The following is a 24,577-nucleotide window of genomic DNA, read 5'->3' as shown; positions in this document are numbered from 1 at the left end:
TTGAAATACAATTTTGAACAGAGTAAAGCTCTGTCGTAGTGTGCGTCAGTTGGGTAGTTGAAGAGAGCTGACGAGAAGTAAATATTTCTCCCTAGAAATAAAATAATGAAATCCACGAGGAAGAAATAACATGGATAAATCCTGTCCTCAGTGACAGTTGTAAAGGTGGATCAGTCTAAAGATCAGATGTAATGCCAACATCGAGAGGAGAAATTTGTACTGATTAAACTGTTTCAAGGAGCCTCATGTTTGAAGAGTATTTTATGTCTTGGTGGGAGGGGGGCATGTTCTAGTCAGTTGCGGCCAGTATGTTGTTGCAGGTACGATTTTGAAATAGAAAGCTACTGTGTTGAGAGTTTCCTTATACAGCATGCTACCCAGGCCTGCGACACATGGCAAAAGCCTGACTGAAACATAAAAGTTCTTTGTAACACATCCAAAATGGTTTACCTGCCAATATTTCTGTAGTCTTATTTTCCTCCATGCTATAATGACTGGTTTTACTTCCCACTGATAATCACATGGTTAAAGGTTGGACCAACGTCCTATGCAGTTGGACAAGGACCCCAAATCTAAAATGGTATCGTCCATCATGACGTCATCAATTCCTTTCTAACATTTGAAGGCAGCAACCCGTCATTCCCAATTCCAGTCCTCACGATTGTTCACATGCTAACTACATGTTTTTGTACAACTATCTGAGACAAACATTCTCAACAATACTATCTTATCAGGCTCGCCCCTGAGATGTCGCCAAAAACAATCAATACAATTGAGAATGACATTACTGTATTTTCACAATTGAACATGGCACTGACATAAAAACAGACAACCACACTTCTGCAGCATTATACTTTTAATCTCATACCAAACTGCTCTTAGAGGTAATACAGTATCTCTCTCTCTCTATCAGATACTTTCTGTACAATTGGATCTTCTAACAAAATAAACATCTTTCGCATCTCTGCTGTAGTATTGCCATCACAGTTTGACCGAATGCTGCATCTGAGAAAATTCTTTAGTACGTTTCTTTTTCTGTCAGACCCCACGAATGAACTTTCCCAACTTTTCCTTAACGGGTGCTTTGGATATGAATATCTTAATGTTGACATATGTTACAAGTCATACCAATCTTCTTGTGGCCCTTATCATTATGCAATGATAATAATGCTACCAATAAAAATTGAGTTTTTCAATGCTTGCCTGTTATGATAAAGAGGTGGCTTTTGTAGCACGGAACAGTACCAGTATAATTTTGATTACCTCTACAATGAAAATTTAGACAATATCTGATGTAAATTTAGAAGCATTTGCTTTGATATTATACAATGTATGTTTCATGTTTGAGTCTCTAAGATAAGAGCAGATACAACATAATGTATTCATAGGGTCTGACAGAACAAAACAATTGATGCAATGTAACTATGCAATACCAGTTCTCTATATTCATTTAAATGACCAAATCTGAGCTGTCAAAATACTATATTCTTTAACCAGAATGCAAAAAAAAAAGTCCAATGTTTAATAGCTGGGCATAGCTTCATGTCAGCAATTCAAGTTTCATCTGTTGAAGTTTGAATAGATATTTGGAGAAAAAAAGGTCCTCTGATTTTGGTTATTTGTTCACAGTCTTTCAGAAAATTCATTACCATAAGGGTGAATGGAGTCTCAGAGTTAAAATGAAACTACAGAGCACTATCCCATTGTTCCTATCCATCCTATGAAATAAGTTAACTCTTAAGAAGTAAACGTAAGGATATTTTCAGTCAATGGTAATTCACTTGAGTATGGTGAAAGCAATATGGAAACTTTAACTGGTCAGGTAATATCAAATCAGTCCAGGGTTGTATAAATTTCATTGAGGAAAAAAATTTACAAACAGGGCATATTCATATGTGAACATGCCATAAGTTCATGGAAAATATATCCACAAAAATGAAAATTTTGCCATTTCATGGCGTAATAGAATTTTTTCACTTAAACCCTGAACTAAGTCAATACTACCTGTGAAATGTCAACATCTTTTGGTCCAATCAGTCAAATGACTTTTTGACTTTCTAATTTATATTCATTAATCAAGATTTATTCTCTTCCTCTTTGTCCTCAAAATTGGACTGGTTGTCTCCAACCTTTCTTTCTTTGCCATCTAGTGACTCGGTTGTTTGCTTATTTGTCTCTGTATCTTCATTATTTTGAGTGTCTATCTTATGAGATACTGAACTAGACTTTGTTTTGGATATATCTCCTCTAGTAGACTCTAACTCAGTTTTAAGTTTCCTCTTTTCTGAGAGTTTTTTGGGTGTGGTAGTCGTTTGTTGACCCTTTGTGGAATCCTTTTTTCTAGTTTTTGGCGAGGTATGTTTCGCGGTAACTTGTTCTCTCAGTTTCCGTTTGCGCCTTGTCTCGACTCCCTGTTTGCCACCCCGAACCTGCCCTCTTGTGCTTGGAATGGGAACTGCAGTTGTACCGGTCTCCTCTTTGAAACCCACTTTTTTCTCACTGCTTCTTGCCCATACTTCAGTCTCTTTTACAGAGTCCACCGTCGCACAGTTATTGCAATCCTTTTTCGTATTATCGGGTACAGGACTTGATTCTTTCCTCCCTGTTACCTCTCTGTTCTCCTCTATTCTAAGCTGATCTTCTGCTTTGGTAGACTCCCCAGCCTTTCCCTTTGTATCTTTGCCTTTTGAGGGTTCCCCTATCTTGTCTTGCTCACCTCCCATTTCCTCCTGACGAATAGATATCATTGGCTGACTTGCAACAGATTGTGTACTTGCTTCACTCAAACTTTCCTTGCCCTTTTCAGTGCTAGGACCAGGTATGGTTTCAACACTGCTATCAGTTTGCTCTGATGTTGTTCGTTGTCGTTTGTTTTCTTCTTGTTCAAGCGCGGCTTGTCTGTTGCTGTTTCTCTCGTGCGTACTGATGTGATACTTGTACGACTCTTTGATGGCGTACTCCTTATCGCACCCCTCGTACGGACATTTGAAGTTCTTGACTCCAGAGTGTCGCGTCTGGATGTGCTTGGACACGTACCGCGCGCTCTTGAACGACCGTTTGCAGTGCGGACATGTGCGTGCGGCGAGGTCGCTGCTCTGCGGGCTGTAGCTTCCCGGACTGATGTTGGCTAGCACAGATGACGGTGGAGCACCATGCACGTTGACCGAGCTCGGCGCGCCCGGGGAGATCGGAGACATGGGCGGTGCTGTAACGATAAAGGGGACGGACCCTTTTGCTAGTGAGATCATCTGGAGTCTATGTTGGGCCCCGGCTGTACTGGGCACCGCAGAGGACGGTGTCTGATGGTGTTGGGGGGGTACGGGCATGAGAAGTCCTGGTGCCGTCATTCGAGGTAAAATCTGAGGCTGCCCCGGCGTACCCAGATTTCGCTCCTGTGGAATCAGTAACGGCTGCATGGGTAACGTCGAAGACATGGAAACGGGGGTGCCGACAATCGTCGTTTTTCCGTCGGTCGCCATCACTTGCGGGACGATGGCGAGGGAGGGCTGCATGACGGCTCGTACGCCCGGCGAGTTTGTCGGCAGAGCAGGCTGGATGGGAATGTGAGTTTTGGCCAGCCGCGGAGACATAGGCTGCGCCTGGGCGTACATGATACCCGGTAACTGCTGGAGGACTCCTCCCGACGTTTGCGGGAGGATGTAGTGTGTAGCTGGGGCCATGGACGTCGTGGAGATCTGAAGGGGTACCATGCCTGCAGGCACTCTCATCTGTGGGGCATACGCCTCCGTCTCTGATATGGTTCTTTCTCGGGTGAACCGCTCAAACAGGTGCTTCTCTCGCCCCAACTTTTCTGCCTCTGTCTCCGATATGCTTCTGATCCTTCCACGAACAGCTGCCTCCTTGTTGGGCCCTACAGTTGTCAGAGTTTCACTGGACATTTTGCTGCTTAGGGGACTAGTTTGAGACTTCAGATCACCATGATGAATCAGCTCCCTTCCTACTGTTCCCTCTGATGTTCCCACCTCCATGTCTCCTGCGTTCTTATGCAGACCAGTTGTCAAAGACCCAGGGCTGATCTGGACTGAGCCACTCCCATCCAGCTGAAGAATACGTTCCTGTCTCTCCACTGCATAGGCATGTCCCTTGGACCGAAGGTGTTTGGCCAAGTGTCCGGGAATACGAAACGCCACCTTACACTCCTTGCACTTGAAGGGTCGCGGGTCGTTTGTGGAGTCGACGACTTCGACCTCGTTCCACTCCATGAACTGGGCGTCAGCCTCCACCTTGAGGTGGTGCGTCTGCGAGCGCTCGTGCTTACTGAGATGTCCCTTGGTTCGGAACGACACGGCGCACTCCTTACACGTGAAGGGGCGCTCCTCGACGTGGGCCCTCATGTGCTCTTTAAGCATGCGCCCCCACCGGAAGGCACGTTTGCATAGATGGCACGTGTGGATTTCTTCGACCTGCCCATCTTGTCTCACGACGACTTTTGCTTGGCTTGAATCACCACCCTCATACATGACTTCCTGAGCTTCCCCCTCCAACAGCATTTCCCTCTCTGAGATCGACTGCGCGGCATCAACATCTTTCGTACTGCTGAGATTTTCTTGCTGTGGAGTGGCATCAGTTGTCCCTCTCCCTGATTGGCTGAGCTTCTCAGCTGTTTCGACTTCAACCTTTGGCTCTGTTGGTTCAACCTTGACCTGAACTTGTGTGTGGTGTACAAATAGGTCCGTTCGTCTGTCTGGTTCAGTTACATGGTGAGGTACCGGCTTACACTGTGGATTGTTTGAAGGTGGCTTCATTTCCATAGCATGTTCCTTTTGCAGAGCCTTTTCTTCAGCCACTATTACAGGTGCACTTGGCATGATTGGGTTTCCCTTTTCAGCAGGCAAACGAATTGGTACGACATCTTGTCTTTGAAGGGTTGCTGTCTTTCCCGCTGCCTTATGCCCTGGCAAGGGCTGGTTGGCTGAGATTATTTGAGAGGTCACGTAGCCATGCTTGTCCAGCAATGGTGGCGGGCTTAGCAACAACGGGCTAGGAAGGGGTGGTCCGTGTGGGAACATCTTCTGGGGGGTGAGGACGGGGGGTAACGGAGACGAAACTTGCCACGTTGAAGAGTTTGGTTTCTCCGGCGTTCGCTGCTCTGGGGGCTGGGGAGGGGGTAGCTGGAAGCTTGTTGGTGGAATTACCGAAGTTTGCGGCTGTTTCAGAGACTGCGTTAACCCCCAAAACCCCATGCCAGGCTGAGTTGAACTAATCATCAGTGGTGGCGGAACAGTAGTCGGTTTGGCCCGAGGCTTCAAGGCTTCAGCCAGCAAGTCTAGTCTACCACTCTCCTGGCTTTTGGAGCCATCTTCTTTACCTTCAAGATCCCTCACAGTCTTCTGTATTGTCTTAGACAGCTCTTCCGGTGCAGGTAGACTAGCAGGGGGTGACGCCAGTGGGGTTGCGTTTTGGGACAAGCTGACCGACTTGCCATAGATGGTGCTCAAGCCAATACTGGACACAGATAGGGGATACATAGAGAACAGACCTGGAGCTTGAGTATTGGATGAGCTTAGAGCGACACTGCCATGAGATAAGCTCGTATCCCCGGCCTTGACCTCAACAACTTCTTCTTCCTCGTCTTCATCCTCGTTTTCGTTCTCGCTCTCCGTTTCTTCGTCCTCCGCAGAATCCGTCGTCTCCGCGTCCGAGAACTGGTGATCTTCGACTCCGGCGTCCTGCCCCGTACTGGAGGCGGTTTCCTCCCCGGTGTCATCTACCGCCCCATCCTCTACCGGTACGCCCGTCTCAAGACACTTCTTACTGTGTGCCTTGGACTTCATGTGCTTGGTCAGGTTGCCTTTGGTTTTGAAGGAGAAGTTACAATACTTGCAGTGGTAGGGCCTGACGTCAGTGTGGGTCCTGATGTGCTTCTTCAGCATGCTCGGTTTCTTGCAGCGAATGCCGCAGTCCTCACACACGTACTTCCCCCGACCACGCCCTCTCACATACACGTAGTCCTCGTTCGATTTGTAACCGCCGTCAAAGATCTTCACTCTCAGTGGCTCATTCTTTGCCCTGATGGCCTCTTTCAGCTTTTTCCTGCTATCTGACACTTCCCCCTCCGCCGTCGTCCCCTCGACTGCTTGAGTTACGGTCTCCTCTTTGGTTGGTTGCGGCGTTTGACCTTTAACCTGCAAGGCTTGCTGCGTCGCTTTTACCTTGTGTCGAGAGCTCCAGAAGCTGGACGGAGTCAGTATCCCGCCCCTTGGCTGTGTCGAATTCGCGATCGTCGTGATACCCCGCCGATACTTCCGTTTATTGACTTGTGAGTTGTACATGGACAGATTCCCACGGACGTCGATGGAAGAGGGGACAATGTTCCACTTCGCGTACATGGAAATCGTCTGGTTCGACCCCTGCTCCAGGTGGATTGGTTGAGGCCGATGGAGGGTACAGAACGTTAAGAGCGCGACGGGCTGCAAGCTGGCCATGACCTCGACAGTTTTGCCGAACTGGTCGGGTTTGATGGCGGCTCCTTGCATCTGCGCCCGGGCCATGGCCACCTTCTGCTGTCTCTGCCCCATCCCGATCCCCTGCATGGACGGGGAGACGAGAGAGCTCTGATTGGTCGGCACGGTCTGCCCGCCGAGCGGCACTGCCATCTGGACCAGCATCCTCTGCTGCCCTCCCGCGCCCGGCATGATATTTGCCTTGATGATATTTCCGGTCTGTTCCAGTTTCATGCTCTGCATCTCCCTCGGTGGGGCTGGGGCAGGGACGTTGATGACGACGATATTCTCCTTACCTCTTTCAAAGGTGACGTAGGGCACCCTGTGTCTTGTCGGCGTGTTAGGGTCGGCCCTCGGAGGATTGTTTTGCCGGTCGTGATGGACTTCCTCTGGAGGGAGCGCTCTTGTTTGTGACTGCTGTCCTCTGCTTTGTAAGAGCTGCTCTTCACTAGGTGACTTTTTCAACTGGATCTGCATGTTCGAGGGCACAGCGTGCTGTTGTGAGTAAGGTTCGGCACCGTGTCCCGGCTGTGAATGGGGTTTGGCATTTTGCAACCCCTGTGCTGTCTGCTGAGAAAATTGCACAGCCAGCTGTCCTGTGTATGGTGTCAGCTGTCCAGGAGGACCCTGAACTCCTGCTGTCTTTCCTTGCTGCATTGTTTCTTCCTGTCGGTGTGCTGTACTCTGGATAAACGATGCTGTATCCACCACTCCCTCCTTTGTATTTTGCATTGGATGGCTGAGAGCATGGGACAGCGATTTCTTCTCCTGTGTCCCAGCAACTCCTAGTGGTGAACCGAGCTGTCCAATATCCACTGCTCTGGTACGTTTGTCGTTTGCAGCTGGTAAAGAGTAGTGCTGGCCCGCAGCAGGGACTGTCACAACTTTGTCCAGTGTCACCGCCTGGTGTGACTGCTGTCCCGTGGGGTACGACGACTGACTGCGAGAAACCTTGTGTTCCCCTGTGCCGACAGACTGGAGTGACTGAGCTGAAGCCATGGCTGTCGAAACATGCCCTTTTTGTACTTGATCATCATTTTTTGGGCTGCTTTTCTTTTCTGAAAGAGGCTGTGCATGCTGTTCAGGTCTGACTGCAGAAGCCGATACTTCTTTGTCTCTTTCCGCCACCTGTGCTGAGGATGTAACTGTAGTATTAGGATCTGCGGCAGGAACATCTGATTTTGTCATGAATGCAGCTGGAGGATCCTTGATGTTTGCCAGGCGGTACAGACTCTGTAGCGGCTGTAAGACGTCACCTGATACTTTCTTCACATCAGCAGCTGCCACCTTCTGTGATGTAGTGGCTTGTAACCCACTCGACCCCTCCCCCATAGCCAGCCTTGCCTCTGGATTTGGACTGTGCATTCCTGCATAGAGGAGCTTCTTCTTAGGGGGAAGCTTTTCACTGGGAAGCTGCGAGAAGGTGTCGCTTTTTGTATACAACACTGTCTTTTCCACTTGCTGATCTTTCGTCTCCTTTTGTGTTGCAGGTTCATAGTTGCTGTGAACCTGTTGGGTTGCCTCATTCGATGAGGACTGACTTGAAGTGGTTTCTAGTGGAGTAGAGCTCCCTTCCGATGGTCTGGCTGCCATGTTGGTCGCACTGGTTGCATAATGGGGCGAGTTCTCCCTAACGTTAGGAGACAATACCCTTCCTTCTTCCAGGAAGATTTTTAGCGGCGGTCCATCTATGGTAGCCTGGCTTCCACTTTGCTGTAGGGAAGCCATGGCCTGACGTTGGGCCTTTGCTTGCATCTCTTCGTACAGTTTTCGTTTCTTTGGGCTGTGGAGGACGCGGTCCTCCTTCTGTATCATCCGCACCGAAGTTTGCAACTCCAGCGGGTTTGCATAACTGGGATGTTTTGGGAGATCCCTCTCCGTGGATGACTTCATCATCTCTGTCTGAATCCTGCCTCGACTCAGCAGAAGCTCCCTGATCATACTGCTGCCTGCCTCTGGTCCCCCCTGTGAGCAAATACCACTGCTTGTCGCCGCTGCTGTACTTGTGAAATTCGCGGACGTTTGAACACTATTTACATTGATGGGGACAGGAGGACCTGTGAATTGCGGCTCTGTCATTTTCCCTTGGGGTCCGCTCCACTTTTCTGACGTCTCCTTTTCCATCCCTTTCTTCGACATTTGAAAGGAGAGAACTTCTGCCCTTGTGGGAAGCTGAACGACAGGGCTTGATCCTCCCGACGAACCGTTGCTAGGTGGGGTCGCCATGAAGCTCGAGGTGTTGACCAATGGGGACGCGGGCGCTGTCGTTGCTATGGCAACCAGGCCCATGGAGGGGGAAGGAGACAGTGAGAAGGAGATGGTTGTGACTGGAGTCATAGGGGGAATCCCAGCCCCCAAAGTCTGCATTTCGGACAAGTTTCCCAGCGAACCCCTCCTCCCTTGGATGCTCTGCGAGTTTAGCTGTTGGCTCACCTCTGGGCTTGACTTCTTCATGAGGTCGAGGTATCCCATGCTTGTCGGTTTGGGGGACTCGATACTCGACCGGCGAGATCCCGACATGCGGCGCGGCTTCACGTTCTCGAGACTCTGGCTCTCGACGATGGCCTCGTTCTGGTTGATGAGCTGCATGATGCGTTCGTGGAGACTCTCTCGGTCCAGGCTTCGCTGGGGCTGCTGGGAGGAGTCTTTGCTGGTGACATTCGACATGGAGACTGATTTTGACCCTGGGGTCAAAGGTGAAGACATGGTTTGGACCACTTGTTGCCTTGGAACCATGGATGTCGGAGTTGACTGCTGCCCCACATCCGGAAGCGAGGGCATGGAGAGAGACATCACGTTACCAAAGTTGCTCGTCTTCAAGGGAGGCAGGGGGGAAAGGTTGGAGATGGCCATACGGCGCTGTCGTAGTGCCTCCTGCCGCGACTTGTCCGCAAGATTCTCTTGGGACTTTGCTGCGAGACGTTCCCGGACGGTTTGCGCCAGCGTCTGCACCGCGGGCCTCATGTGAACGGGCATGTTAACGGGGAGCCCGCTCTGTACCTGCGACACTGCCGGCTGAATGAGCACAAACTTGTCCGGATGCATTTGCACTTGGCTGCCCTCCCTGCCTGGGACAAAGTACATGGGCTGTGATTGGCTTGGCTGCGGCGAGGGATAGGGGACCCTCATTTTGGAGGCCAGCCCCTCTGAAAGTCCAGGATCGTCCGTGTTACTTCCTGCTGACGACACCGACATGTGCACAGGCATTGCGTAGGAGCTTGGAATCCGCATATTGCTCACCAGGAGTTTTTGCGCGTGGTCGGTGCCTTCGCTGATTTTCGCCTCGGCCGTTTCGTCAGAGTCGTCCTCGCTGTCTGTCGTGTCAACACCATCGTCTATGATGTCGTCCATTGCTTCAATCTTCGAGCCATCGGGGTTCGTGACAAGGCCAGCTTTGAGAGCGTGCGCGTGGGACTTGCGGTGCTTGTACAGGTTACTTTTGGTCTTGAATGCGAAGCCACACGGTACGCAGGGGTAAGGTCGTTCACCCGTGTGTGACCGAATGTGCTTCTTCAGTACACTCGGTTTGGCACAGCCTCTGCCGCAATACGGGCAAACATGCCTGCCAGCCTTCTTCTGCTTCTTGTCTTGCTTGGCCAGCTCTTCTTGCTTCATAGCTTCCACCAAGTCGGTCTTGCCCATCATTTTCGATGCTCTGTACAACATGTGGCTCTCTGTAACCCCTGGTTGCTTTGTGTAGAGCAGTTTCAACGCTTGCTGCTCCACGGCCTCTGACCTCACATGGTACTGCACATCACCCCTCCCATCATGCACTGCTCTTAGAACACCTGTTGGCATGGTGACCACAGCTGGGCTTTCAGCAGGGTGTAACCTTTGACCTACAGGCTGCTGGGCAGGGCTTGGGGTGACCTGGGGAGGGAAAGGCGGTTGTGTTGAGCTTGGCGACCTGTCCATTTTATTCAGCTCGGAGTCTGTGATCTGTAAGAGGGCTTCCAGTGCCTCGTTTCTTGCCTGGACCTCCAAGTCGGTCATGTCGGTTTGTTCTTCCGGCTCGGTTTGGGCTGCCGCTACAACTTCGCTCTTGCCTTCGGGGCTGCTTTTCATTGGTTCCCTTGTTCGCTTGGAGCTGGGTTTCTCAGACACCGCAGGTTTTGGCTTCGGTTTCTCAACAATCTCTTTTTCCACCTCCTTACCCGACTTGGAGTCCTCTTCAGCCAGTTCAAACTGGTCCAGCGAGTTTTCGTCGTGATTGTTGGCTTTCGGAGAAGGTAATTTCGAGGCGACCTTTGCCTGCCGCTGACCCCTACCACGACCTTTGCCCCGACCTTTGCCCTGTGTCTTCTTGGGCGCCTTCCTGCCATTTTGACTGCTTTTTGTGACCTCTGGGTCAACTTTTGGGGTTGCTTTCTTAGTTTTTGTTGCCTGTTGCTTGTTGCCGTCCTTGCTTGCTGACCGTGTTCCTATCCGTTGTCTCTTGGGCAGCTGCGCGTCAACTTCATCGGGCTTCCCAGCAGCCTGTAGGTCCTCACCTGAAAAATCAAATCAGTCGTTAAAAACTTTTGAAATCACACTAGTCAAATTCTATTTAGAGTTTTGGTATAAAACCTGATTCTCCAGTTCTTCCCTTGTCACTGACGAAAGGCAACGGATGCTGTCTGAAACGTCTGTTTCAAAATTTTATCCAGACAAATGATAATAAAGTCATTATGTTTGTCCCACCGCTTGCTGCACATGTACTTGGATGTTTTCTTCTTCTGTAACAAGGGCAGAAGTTGTTGCCTCCATATCCAGAATATGTTCAACTTCATAAATGCCAAATTTGGTGCTCTTAGTCTTAGACAAATCTGCATAATTTTCAGCTATCCTGCTGGACTATTAATAAAGAATCCCATGATTGTACAGTAGTGCAATAGTTAATAGTACATGATATTGACCTTTGCCCTTCTTGACCTCCTCCTCATCCTCTCCTGTGGTTGGAGAGCTGGTTTCATTCACTTTCCTCAGCAGCTCCTCTGCCTCCTCTCTTTGCCCTGCAAAATAGAAGAATAATTATACTGTTAAATGCATTCAAGTTTAATTTGCATGGTTTTAATTTCGCGGTACGGATAAAATGGAGTGTTCGCATTTGAGATAATACTAGACAAGGGAGGGCAAAACACACCGGTGGTTTAAGTTTGCGACGAAGAACTTACCGCAAAAACCGTGAACATAAAACCATCGCGAACATTTCTGCATTTACTGCATTTTCATGTTGTCCTCTTGTTAATTGTTTGCTGTGGTTGATATGCTTTTACTATCATGTTGACTGCTGTGTAGTAGCAAACAATTGTTAGGAAACCTTACCCAGTCTACATGTATATGGTTTACTGCACATAATGGCTAATATCAATAGTTGCTTCCAAAAAAGAATCCAAACCCAACTTGTCTAGATATAGTCCTTGTCACATACATGTTTGTCACATACATGTTTGTATATGTTTCCCTGTGTTTCTACAAATTTATGTTTCCCAAGTCCATTTAATTGCAATTACCGTAGCCTTCGGTCATGAACTTTCAAATAAATGTTCTGTAAAAAAAAAAGGTAGTTGACGCTAGATTCTCACAATTTAGTCATAAAATATTCGTAATACATTTTTTAAGGTGCTGCCTTTTGTTTTCATTGTTACATCCTGTTTACAAGAATCCATTCAGCTGTAAAGGTAAGTAAACATGTAAACAGTGGCACCTGGTGCGCCCTACAAACAGGCTAAAAATACACCAGCACAGCAATACAACCACTGTTCACCCCCGTTTCTTGGAACCAATGGTACAGTCCCTGGAAGGGTGTATACTGTAAAAAGGAAAATGTTTGCACTTTGCAGCGACCTCTTCACTACATGAACTTAAAACCACCACAAATTTTTGGTCTGTCTTCTGAAAGAGTGCGACCTCCTTGTTTTAAACGCAAACTTAAACCACTGTGAACACTCAATTTTCTCCCCACCGCAAAATTGAATGCCTGCAAATATTTCCTCTTTTACAGTACATGTAGTTCAGCACCACACAAAAAAACAGACCTCCACCCCCGCTTCTTAGAACCAGTGGTTCAGTCCCTGGAAGGGTATATATATTTGGCAACAACAGGGACCAGGTTTGTGACGCAGATGGCAACACGGCAGCATTTGTTGCCAAGGGAAGCCACATCCGCTACAGGCATGACTTCATGTTTTACAAAGAGGGGCGTTTCAAAGGTTCAACCAAGACGCAAATCAACATTCCATTTCTTTGATGCTTGCTGTCCAAAAAGCAGCTGAGAAATGTGTATTTATGGAACGATATTGACAGTGAGGAAACACCAATATGTTTTCTTGGTTCTACGACATCTTAAAATTTAATAAAAAACACAACACGAGTTTCCCTGCAATACAATAGAAAGCCACTAGGGGGCCCAAAATCTCATCGTTTTCTTCCTTTTGCCTAACCCTATATCTACGTACAACAAATATCATAAAGTTCCATCAATGACTTCTCTAGTTATGCTGTTCCCAAACAAACAAAACATGCACCCCAAAACATAACGTTCTGAATGAAAGTGGTCAAGGTGAAAACAGAGGGCTGGAATGAAACTTAAGCTTGAGTCTGCCTACGTAGTATTACTCTCTGAAACTGTGTGAACCAACCAGGTACAAAATGTATACGCTTCCCCTCAGACTTGGATTTCATGTTGAATTAAAATTATAAATGTAGAATTATGGTATCTTTATTGGAAATCTGAGAAGCAAAGAAAAAATCAACATTCAGACAATAATAGCCTTGGCCTGAATATGCATACTCAATTACATGCAATTAAGGTTGTGGAACAATAACTAGGTTTTGAATAAAACAGTTCCTTAAATTTTCCTTTGAACTACTTTCGAACCTTTGAGAAGACCCCCATGTATCACATATCGGCTGCACAGGTAAATAATAGCCATTCTATGACGCACGTTCACCCACTGACAAAGAGCCAATTTTCCCTGGAGTATGTCGGGGTCATACACTTAATGATACATATAGTGCAGGTCTTTTACAATTTGCCTCGCATTTTAATGACTAGTCACAATCCATATATTAAAATGGATTCATAGAGACACAGCCGATCTTTCATAGTATTTTTTGAGGAAGCAGTTTGTGGCCATGGGTTCTGCCCCCACGAAACAAAAGGCCTTTGTAGTATTGTACTGTAATTTTAATTTTTTTCTGTGCAACGAATCTCTTGCATGGAGCAATTCAGTTCTGAAAAAAATGTAACAGCAACAAAATATACAGCATCGTTTGTTGTAGTCTTTCTGAATGTTATTTCGTTTGACAGGATCTTGTTGCAAATGACGGTTAAAAAATAAAGCCAATCCATCTAATATCAAAAGATTCAAATTAATTGAAGTCCTGCCAGAGGGTTTGCAAAGATTTGCTGCGATGGCAAAAAAAAACTACAGAAAATCCCGCCTAAAAGGAGCGAAAACACAACAATTCCTGTTTCGTAAACAACGAAAGGCCACCCCTCGATTTTCATCGAAATGGCGCAGCCCAATGAGTTGGGTGCTTGGCCGAAATCTACCCCAGACAGAAGGCTATTTATAAATGCCCACTGTACTACATCACTACATTGGCTGCTGGCCAACCCAGAATACTTCAAAGCTTTCCACAGCATGATGTCATACCCTTGGAACCCGGCTCCTGATTGGTTGCTAGGGTAAATGATTGACAGGTCTAAGGGCTGATAATAGCAGCATGTGATGCCTGGTGCCTGGAGAGGGGATAATGCAGGGGTGGGTTCGGCAGCTGGGACAAAGCGGTGGCGTGTCTTGTTTGGCCAGAAAGGGCAGGTGACTGGAGGGCAGTAAACAAAACGTGGCCTGATCTCAGTGGCGAGGGGGGAACGCGGAACGGAACTGACGCCATTGGCTAATGGGGGAAGTCACCACGATAAACTAACATGGGGCTTTTTCTGTGGGCACTCTTGAGAATTTTGTGGGAGAAAAAATGCATATGAAAACTGTGGTATGTCAACCTTAAAGAATGAGTCTGTGATGAGCTGATGTGAACAACTTCTTTGTTTGAAATTGCTTAGTCATTTTTTTTACAAACAATGTCTTCTCCTTTTCCAGAATATCAGTCTTTAAATAATACTTTTTCTTAATTTTTTTCTTCTTCACAAATTGTGACTCTAACAACGCCAAATTGAAAGTTACCTCTTTATTTTCTACAAACTCAATACAATTTGCAGTTGGGTATTTGAAGCCCTATGTACAGTAAACAAAAACAGTATGGATCCTACCACTACTTCCGCCTCAAATGCATATGTAGAGAGAAATACCATTCTTAACCGGATTTAATCTGTATCTGCTGGACATCTTTATGAATTATTGCCCTATCAAAACTCTTGTTCACAACTGAACTATGAAACTAAAGGGTCATGGTAACAGTGTCAGTCATCAGTGGCTTGTACTAAAGTTGAAGTACAGTACAGGAAGTAAGATGTGTGAAGCAAATAAGGAAGTTTTTGAAAAATATTTCAACGGCAGGTCAAATTCATAACAAAGGGACATTCACTAATATTTCCGAAACAACACATTAAGAAATAGAATCCAATCTTTAAGCATACCTTACAGCATGCGTAAATGCTTGAAGATTGGATTTTGCGCATTGCCATCTTTGAACAAAAATCAACCCTTTTTAGGGACACTTTTACTGCCCCATTCAAAACTGCAAATAAGGAAATGGAGAGTGAAGATAGAGGAAGAAACAGGTGTTGAACAAGAAAAATTTTCAAATGTTTGTTAAAGAAATATGCCAACCACAAATACAATATGGAAAAAATCATTTTTCCTGGACATGCAAGATCATTTAGGACATGTATAGAAATGCAGAAATGTTATATCATATATATATCATATGTACATGAAGGAAGTTTTAAATCTAAACCTTGTCATTTCAAAATGGTATAGAAAGCTTGTTCCACATACATGTATGTGTTACATGATGTAAATTTCTACCTTACATAAATATGTACCTTATTGCATTTTTAACTGAAGATCCATCTTCAGTTTGAGATCTTACCAAAAAAGGATGACATCACCACTATTCTAAAAATACAACCAAAAATTCCTGTTTAGTGTTTATACCATTAGACTATTTGTGTGGGTCACCGACCACTGCCAATTTTTGAAACGTATCACCTGTCTTTGAATGTTTGATAGTGGCGCTTCCATGATTCTACAAATTGTTGAAAGATACTAAACGAAAAAACAACAGCAACTTGTTTGCCTGCTGCTTAACCCCCTAACCAACAAAAGTTTGGTGTCAAATGGCTACTTTTGCAGACTGAAGGTGAAAAAATGCAGTGTCATCATGGATTGGCCAAAAAATGGAACAACAAGAAATACATAATTCTAAATATCATTCCTTGAAAGCAAAATATTTCACTTAAATGCATACTTTAAAAATCTAAGATAACCATGTTCAGGGAGTTAGAATGTCAAAACAAGTCAAACCTGACTACTATGTATAGTGGCCATTCAACTTGAAGAAGTCTAGACAGGGAACCACTACACTACCAAAAATGCAATTTCTTGTATTCTAGTTTTTTCTTACATACAGAAAAATATTACTTCATGCAAGCAAATTTTTCTGTATTCAAGAAAAAGGTTTTGTCCACGAATTAAGCAATTTTTTACTTACTGAGCTTTTTCTTGTAGTAAGAAAATCTTTCTTATAAAAATGACCTTGGTTACTGCCGGAAAGTAATTCTTGCAGTAAGATTTTTTTTCTATGTTTATTCTTGATTCAGACACATGGATCTGAGGTTCTTATACTAAGAATTAATTTCTCACTTAAAGGCTGGTATTCTTGACCAAAACTTTACTGCCTAGAAATGGTTTCTTACTGCTAGCTTTTATGTTCTTACAAAAAGAATGCATTTCTCTTCTTAAGACCAAAATTCTTGATAGCAAGAACTACTTTCATATTTCTAAGATTTAGGTTCTTATACCAACACGTCTTTTCTTACTTCAAGACCAAAATTCTTACAGCCAAGAAATCCTTTCTTCTTTTCAAGTTTTTTGTTCTTATAACAAGAATGCATTTCTCTACTTAAGACCTGCAATCTTAATACCTAGAACTGCTTTCTTATTTTCAAGATTTAGGTTCTTACACTAAGAATATTTTCCTCACTTCAAGACCAAACATGCTTAATGCTAAGAAATGTTTTCTTACATCAAGATTTATCTTCTTACATCAAGAATCCTTTTCTCGCTTCAGGGGCAAAAATTGTTATCGCCTAGAAATACTTTCTTACCTCTAGAGCTGATCTTCTTATACAAAGAATATTTTTCTCACCTCAAGAACATAATTCTTGCTGCCTAGAAAATACTTTCTTACTTCTAAGATTGATCTTCTTACAATAAGCATACTTTTCTTGCATCAAGAGCAAAGATTGTTTATTGCCAAGAAATGTTTTCTTACTTCTAAGATTAATCTTCTTACATCAAGAGCACAATTCTTGCTACCAAGAAATGTTTGCTTACTTCTAAGATTAATATTCTTACACCAAGAATATTTTTTCTTATATCAAGAGCACAATTCTTGCTACCAAGAAATGTTTGCTTACTTCTAAGATTAATATTCTTACACCAATAATACTTTTCTTATATCAAGAGCACAATTCTTGCTACCAAGAAATGTATTCTTACTTCTAAGATTAATATTCTTACACCAAGAATATTTTTCTTACATCAAGAGCACAATTCTTGCTGCCAAGAAATGTTTACTTACTTCTAAGATTAATCTTCTAACAACAAGAATACTTTTCTTATATCAAGAGCACAATTCTTGGTGCCAAGAATTTTTTTCTTACTTCTAAGATTAATATTCTTACACCAAGAATACTTTTCTTACACCCAGAGCAAAATTCTTGCTGTCAATAAATGTTTGCTTACTTTTAAGATTAATCTTCTTACAACAAGAATACTTTTCTTATATCAAGAGCACAATTCTTGCTGCCAAGAATTTTTTTCTTACTTCTAAGATTAATATCCTTACACCAAGAATACTTTTCTTCCACCAAGAGCACAATTCTTGCTGTCAAGAAATGTTTGCTTACTTCTAAGATTAATCTTCTTACAACAAGAATGCTTTTCTTACTTCAAGAACACAATTCTTGCTACCTAGAAATGTTTTCTTACTCTTAAGACTGATGTTCTTACAATAAGAATCTCACTCCAAGAGTTACAGTTAAAATGACATGTTGATGGCTTAATATTTCTGTAAATTGTGGAGTCTGGTATAAAAAAATGACATTGGCAAAGCTTTACAGTGTATTATTTCAAAAATAATAGGTATAATAATAATATACATTATATACAATATAATTGTTGTACAAATACCAAAACTAATTTTGATACAAAGCCTACTGAAACTGAAAGGACATAAATATTACAAACTGCTATGTAATTAACATGCTATATGATTTATTACATATGATATATTTCATAATATATAATTCTTTATTGTCTTGGATGGTGGTGTAGAGCAGCCTCATCTGACTTGGCAGTGTTAACAGATGATCATCTTCGACTATGGAAACCAAACGCTTCAAGCCCATTTCTGTTGACATTGGCATTCCCATTGGCATCTTCCAACATCTGGGGGAAAAATGAAGACTATGTTATTCATTCTTACTTTCTGAGTTGAGCTAACTAACTTCCGGCTTCTAGATGTGAAAGTTCCAATTGAATTGATTTCTTCACAAAACACATCATATGTTTTATCATTCGTTAACCTATCCATATGTTTTCCAGAAACAATATGTTTAAAATAGTCCACCCCTCAGAGGTGGAATGTAATCTTCCAATGTGTGCGGATCGCTTTTTGATTAAAATCTATTAATTCATCGGCCAAAAAGATGTTTTGAGTTGGACCCAAAGAGGCTATACTTATCATTATCTCTAATGCTTGATGCTTTTGACGATTAAACCATCCAGGGGCCCTTTGACTTTTTTTTTTCATATGATAAATAAAGTTGATAAAGTTGAGCTGATTTTCATACAGTCGGGTGGGGAGGGGGGCACTTACCTTTTACATACTGCTATCCAGTGTTTCCGTGCAAAATTTGGCATCTGCTGCAGGCTCAGACCATGATCCCCATCTTGTATATGTTCTCTTGTACCTGGGTTTTGACTTTGAAACCGACTTGAGTCTTCAATTAATACAAAATAGAACTAGAAGTGAACAGCACTTGAAGGCATGAACTTCTCAGAGCTTTGGCCCTGCTGTCAACTGCCTGTGGCATTTGAAACCACCAATCAGGAGTTAGGAAAAGATCACATGGCAAGTGTTGCCATTGGTCAAAATTTTATGCAGATATTTGCTAGTACAATCAAGATTTTTAAAGAAAATTTAACTTGGCTTCTATTTCTTGCAATAGCCTCATCTTAGCCAGGAAACAACCATTATATTATACGAGTTCAAATAAGAATTTCAAAGTATTTCTTGTATTTCTTAAAGTATTATTATCAAGAAAAACAAGAAATGCATTCCTCAAAGTTTCTTGATACGAAAATCAAGAACATTCAAGAATATTATTCTAGTTATGACTCGAACTTTGTCTTCTAGTTTAAATATCTTGAAAATTCTTGTTTTTCTAAGCAGGATACCCCAAGAAAGGCAAGAAGAAAATTCTTCTATTTTCTTAAACATCCCAAGAAAAGCAAGAATTTTTTTCTCAAAGGTTCTTGATACGAAAATCAAGAACATTCAAGAATATTATTCTAGTTATGACTCAAACTTTGTCTTCTAGCTTGAATATCTTGAAAATTCTTGTTTTTCTAAGCAGGATACCTCAAGAAAGGCAAGAAGAAAATTCTTCTATTTTCTTAAACATCCCAAGAAAATCAAGAATTTCTTTCTCAAGGTTTCTTGATACGAAAATAAAGAACACTCAAGAATAAAATTCTAGTTGTTGCTTGTTTTCATAATCTTGAATTCTTGTTTTTTCTTACTACCAGAAAAAGAAGATAGGGGAGAAAAAAATTCTTGTATTTTCTTATACATGGCAAGAAATAGATTCTCCATACAAGAAAAACAAGAACTTTTAACTTCAATTTCTAGAAAATTCTTATGAGAGAAAATCCTTTCTAGAAATTATTTCTTTATCTAAGAAAAATAAGAAAATGTTTCTTGTTGTGAGAATTTACAAGACAAGATTCTTGGAATGGTCCCTTGTGCTTTTCTTATTTATTCTTATCATTTTCATGGAAGTTCTTCATTCAAGAAAATTTGTCCACGAATTAAGTAAAAACAAGAAAACAAGAAAAAACAAGAAAAATCATTTTTGGTAGTGTAAAGATAGGATTCTCTAACAATGCTTGGGTCAATGGGGGGAAAATAGTCAAAAATTGACCACAAAAACTGGCAATCATGGCCAGGTGGTCCTTGTGCAGAAGTACATTTTTTCATTCCAGCCATCTTTTTAAAAAAGAAACATTGCTTTGAATTACATTGTCAACATCTTATCAGACTAAGGGTAGTGGGCTACAAATGCCCCGCCTCTAAAATGATGGACATGTGGCAGAACCATGAGACAAGTTCAATGTTGATATTTGCATGTCCCAAAAGGTGTTTTCCAACATTGATTTTCACGAACGCATCTTTATTTATCCAACTGATCTACCTATATATAAGACTATATATATACTACTACTTTGTTTTCAAATGTTCATAATAGAACGACTCATTGTTGACTTCCTTTGTTTTGTTTTCAATACTCTCTTTTCAATATTCTCAATATTTCAACAAAACGGAGACCATTTCGTAAATTTTAATCATTTTAACATCTTCTTCATGGTTATATGTTCTCCTTTACAACAGGAGTTCTATAAATAGCTCTTACCTCAGCCCATGTGCTGGGAGTGGGCCAAGCAATTTCCCAAGCCCACATAGGCCTCACTTTGAGTTACATGCCGAGTAGTGTGGGAAATTTCTGTGTACGCACAAAGGATTGACATGGTGCTATACCATTCCTCAGTAAACCACTAGTAAGTAAGTTGTGCAAATATCCTGATTGGGGAGGCTTTTACAAGTCAAATACCTGTTCTTTATACATCTCCACTCTCCTAGAAGAAAAATCAAGACAGCTACTTTAAAGTCTGATGGTTCTAATACTTTCATGTTTGCAGTTTTCGTACTGACCTCTCCACTGCAAATTCATGATACTACGAATATGCATTTGCAATGTATTACACCTGTACCACAGAATTGTTGAACAGCGAACTTTATACACTGCAAAAACCTTCTTTCTCCTTCTACCACAAAATTATATTCCGGTGAAAATCATAACTGAATATACAGTATTGAGATAAAGGCAATACTGCCCGAGGGGACCAATGAAATCGGGTCTCTGTGGACAGCTGGTAACTATTATATATATTGAGTCATTGACTCAATAGGAAATATTTTTTCTAAGGGATCACCATAAAGTGGTCAGCCACCAGTCACATCTTGCATTTACATGTACATGTTTGTAACTTGTAAGGTTGACTTTCCCCCTTTCAGGTAGTGGATCTTACACACATAAACTTGATAAAGCAGCTATTTTTCAATAAACCCCCCAACCTACTAAAATGCAACAACTACCCTTAATCTAATAAGAACATTAAACTGTTACTTTGTATACATTTTCTAAATCATTTGACACAGTTTTTTTCTAAACACTTACTATTAAATGATGTAATACACATGTGCTTCACTATTTGTCTGAACTTCAGCTAGTTCAAACATACATATATATATACTTTTCTTGATTAATATTTATACAATTCTGTAACCTTCCACTTTCTTGGGTCCATCATAGTCTCCAAAATCATACTGGCTAGAGCAGAGCTTTGCATAACAAGGGTTAAGCTGAGTCAATGTTGAATGCTAGCATTGTAGGTTATTGTACAAAGTCTAAAGTACAATGTCCAAGTGTGTATATGGCTAGCGTCCCATTGAAAAGGGGGTGGGTACTTTCTAGCCTGGGTGCCATCCTATTCCTAGTTGGTTTTCTGCGGCTCTCATGTTCGCCTCTTACTAAACTAGTTCGGAGCCACGGAGAGATGTTCCTGTTACTCAACTAGTAGCACAGTTGAGCTCCTGTTTCCAATTAGTTGGTAACTCCAGGACAACCTGGTCAAATCCTGGGAAGGGCATCTTGGTTGGGGCTGCACCTGTCTTTCGGAAGGGACGCAAAATGGGGGTCCTGTGTTTGAGGAGGTGCCTTGAGGTGCCTTGAGCATGTTAAAGGGGAAGGGATAGCAACCCCTCCATGAAAAAATATACTGGAACAGCAAGGAAACTTGCTGACCTACGTGCCACTTGGCACTACAACAACATGAGCCTACAAGACTAAACCTCCTTGATAATACCCAAGTCCTTGGAGGATAGAAACTTGATTGTACCAAACTGGGTGGCTTTTTGCGTTAAAGATACCCTAGAGACTTGAATAATTATGAGATAAAAGTTGTTTGCAAAAGTATTGTGCTGGAAAATCCAACAAAAACAATTTATCAAGTCCTGACTTCTTCTGTGTTTTGTTGTTTTTAAATGCTATCTTCAATTACTGATTTTATCTTGTAATAATCAACATTCTTCATAAACACTGCGTTACTATGATTACAATTTTTCTGGCAGAATGAATTCAAATTTTGCTTCCTTGTAAAAAAGTATCAACTTTTTTTAGGTGAGACACATACATCACAACATACTAGTATTGCATCATATTCAATTTTGCTTTGTTTCAACTGAATATCTATAGCCAAAATTGATGGAGAAATAAATATTGTTTCCAAGAGTACTAGTATGAAAGTAAACAACGTATAATATAACAGTTAATATGTCTTCTAAGCCTACACATAATTCTAAAATATTGTTCACACAAAAACAATGTTGTATTGTAAAGTGATTAACATCTAGGGGGAGGGGCAAGTTGGGAGATTTTGATACCCTTTTAAAAATACCCATGGGAATTACCTGTTGTTACTACCTGCACAACAGGTGTCACAATAGCAGGTGTTGTCTTTCCACCTTTCGTTATTGATCAAAAGAAAATAAGGAAAAGAGAACTTGAAATCTTGTCCGACAGAAACAGAAAGCAAGGAGGAAATGATGATAAAATACATGTGTATTGTACGATGCAGTCTCCTAAGGGACAGGACTATAAACCTGTTGTGTTTTGGTGACCTATTTTTCGTTCACGTATGAAAGGCTCGTAAAAATATGTGACTTAAACTAAAGTTGAACCATGGTTGCTTTCTGTAATTCATTTCCAGTGTAATATGAGACCACAAACTAGCAAAAAGGATGCAAAAAAATCATTGTATAGATTGCAATCGTACAATTTTTTTACGCCATATGACAAGCAAATCAAACCCAGTAGATTCAAGTACAATCAGAAATAAATAGCGAAAAGACCGAAAAAAATTTTCTTGGAATCCCCTTCCTTAATTGAAAAAATCCCGTCTCTGCACAGTTTCCAGGATGTTGAACAACAACACTTTACACCCTGACTGCTAAAACCTGGCTGCCTTCCATGAATTTTACATACCCCAACATTCCGCTACCGAAAACCATGACGTCAGTTTCAATAATGATTAGCAATGCCAAATTCGGGACCAAAACGACCGTTCATGTACAAAAAGAGGTCACAAATTGTATTTTTGTCAAGGTTTTTGCAGTTTGTAAGCCAATGAAAGAAAACAAGGACAACATATTTGTCACATGACACGAGGGCCTTGGGGCAAACAGCATGCAGCCTAACAACAACCTGTTCACCCCTCTCGACCCTTACAAGTGGAATCGCCCACAACGTATTTCGAGATTCCCCATAAAAATCGCCGAAACTCCCGTATTTTCAGCCACATAAGAGGACAGAAATGATGTAGTGGTCATCAGGGGTTGTAGTGGGTTGCTTTTGTGGTCAGAAATGTGGCCCAAAGTGTCCATTTCGGCCGCAAACAAGGCCGAATCGAGCGCTGACCTCACAGTCATACTACTCACCACTCGCTACTCGTGAATACATAATGAGGGCAACCCCAAAACATGGCAAGGTATTTCCCCATAGTTCTACCTCGAACCTTCCTCAATTTCCGCCCAAACTACCGCAAATGCAGCCAAAATACTGCTCTCTGTCGTAACCAACAGACCCAGGATACCAAAAGTGGCGACTTTATGGAAAATAAAGGTAGAATTTAACGGTAAAATGCTTACGTTTCAACGGCTTTGGGTTGACTTGTTTCCGACGTGGCATGGTCTTAACGTCCCTGGTTTCTGCGAAGTTATGGCGGAATTCCCCACAAAGTGTGTGCAGACATGTCCCCTGGACTTTCCCCGTCGACGTAGCGAGCCTTTGACCTCCTAGTTGTGGAAGAAAACTCCGTATTCCAGCTGAAATGTGGCGGAAAGTGCAAGTTTAACTGCTTTCTCTCCCAGACAAAAAAACAAGAGCTTGGAATGACGTCATGGATCCCCCGCCACGCCCCAGAGCGAGGCTAGACGGAGATCCCGGAGTTTTACCGCCGGCGAATAATTATCCTTCCACGCTGGGTTTTCCCGGGAATTCTCCAAGTTTTCTCTCATAATTTCTACTCAAACTCTTCAAAATCAACAGGAATATGTGTTTCTATATAGAATATTTAGACATAAATGGAGAAAATTGGTATGAATTTTGTGTTTGATGGGTTTAGAGTAGTGCGAAAAGGGGAACAAAGTAGAGCGGTGTTTACACGCGGAGTGATCGCGGAGCAGCCCGACCTGCGGGTGTTCACAACGCGGGGTCACGTGACCGGATGGTCGTGCCGCCCAGGCAACAGCAGCGTGACTCATTCATGAAACTCCTGACGTCTGGCGCGCCAAAATTACGCGCCAAATTTAAAAACATCAATCTCGTACATGTTTCACCGTCTTTCCACTTGCTCAAACGCATTTAATGTTTTCCATCCTATGCATACATTGTAGGAGGATGTATCCCGTACTATGCACATGTGTACACATAATAGAATGTTTTAAAATAGACCTTGCAACCGGTACCAGAAAAGGAAATGATGCATTTAACTCTACGGAAAGGAAACGTATTGCTTTTGCTACGTTCCTTCTTTCTATTC

The 24,577-nt window shown here is 42.7% G+C and overlaps 1 protein-coding gene and 1 long non-coding RNA gene across 2 annotated transcripts; both read right to left on the bottom strand.

Moving 5' to 3' along the window:
- Positions 1 to 838: 838 nt before the first annotated feature.
- On the bottom strand, positions 839 to 23,962 carry LOC136424824 (transcription factor HIVEP3-like). Its single transcript, XM_066413493.1, has 3 exons — positions 23,685 to 23,962; positions 11,360 to 11,455; positions 839 to 10,954 (listed from the first exon to the last, which is right to left on the bottom strand). The coding sequence occupies exons 1-3, from the start codon at positions 23,722 to 23,724 to the stop codon at positions 2,076 to 2,078; spliced, it is 9,015 nt and encodes a 3,004-aa protein (XP_066269590.1). The 5' UTR covers positions 23,725 to 23,962; the 3' UTR covers positions 839 to 2,075.
- LOC136424256 (uncharacterized) lies at positions 16,866 to 19,762 on the bottom strand. The gene is made up of 2 exons (XR_010753844.1): positions 18,516 to 19,762; positions 16,866 to 18,085 (listed from the first exon to the last, which is right to left on the bottom strand). It is a non-coding gene; the product is annotated as an uncharacterized lncRNA (long non-coding RNA).
- Positions 23,963 to 24,577: the final 615 nt, after the last annotated feature.

This window comes from Branchiostoma lanceolatum, chromosome 18, assembly GCF_035083965.1.
Source record: "Branchiostoma lanceolatum isolate klBraLanc5 chromosome 18, klBraLanc5.hap2, whole genome shotgun sequence".
NCBI classification, from domain to species: domain Eukaryota; kingdom Metazoa; phylum Chordata; class Leptocardii; order Amphioxiformes; family Branchiostomatidae; genus Branchiostoma; species Branchiostoma lanceolatum.
This window is presented reverse-complemented; position numbering and strand designations above follow the sequence as displayed.

Coding starts and splice junctions, on each gene's coding strand:
- LOC136424824 (XM_066413493.1), bottom strand. CDS start 23,724: ATGCCACGTCGGAAACAAGTCAACCCAAAGCCGTTGAAAC. Junction 11,456..23,684: donor CAACCCAAAGCCGTTGAAAC/GTAAGCATTTTA, acceptor TCTATTTTGCAG/GGCAAAGAGAGGAGGCAGAG. Junction 10,955..11,359: donor GGAGGTCAAGAAGGGCAAAG/GTCAATATCATG, acceptor TTGATTTTTCAG/GTGAGGACCTACAGGCTGCT.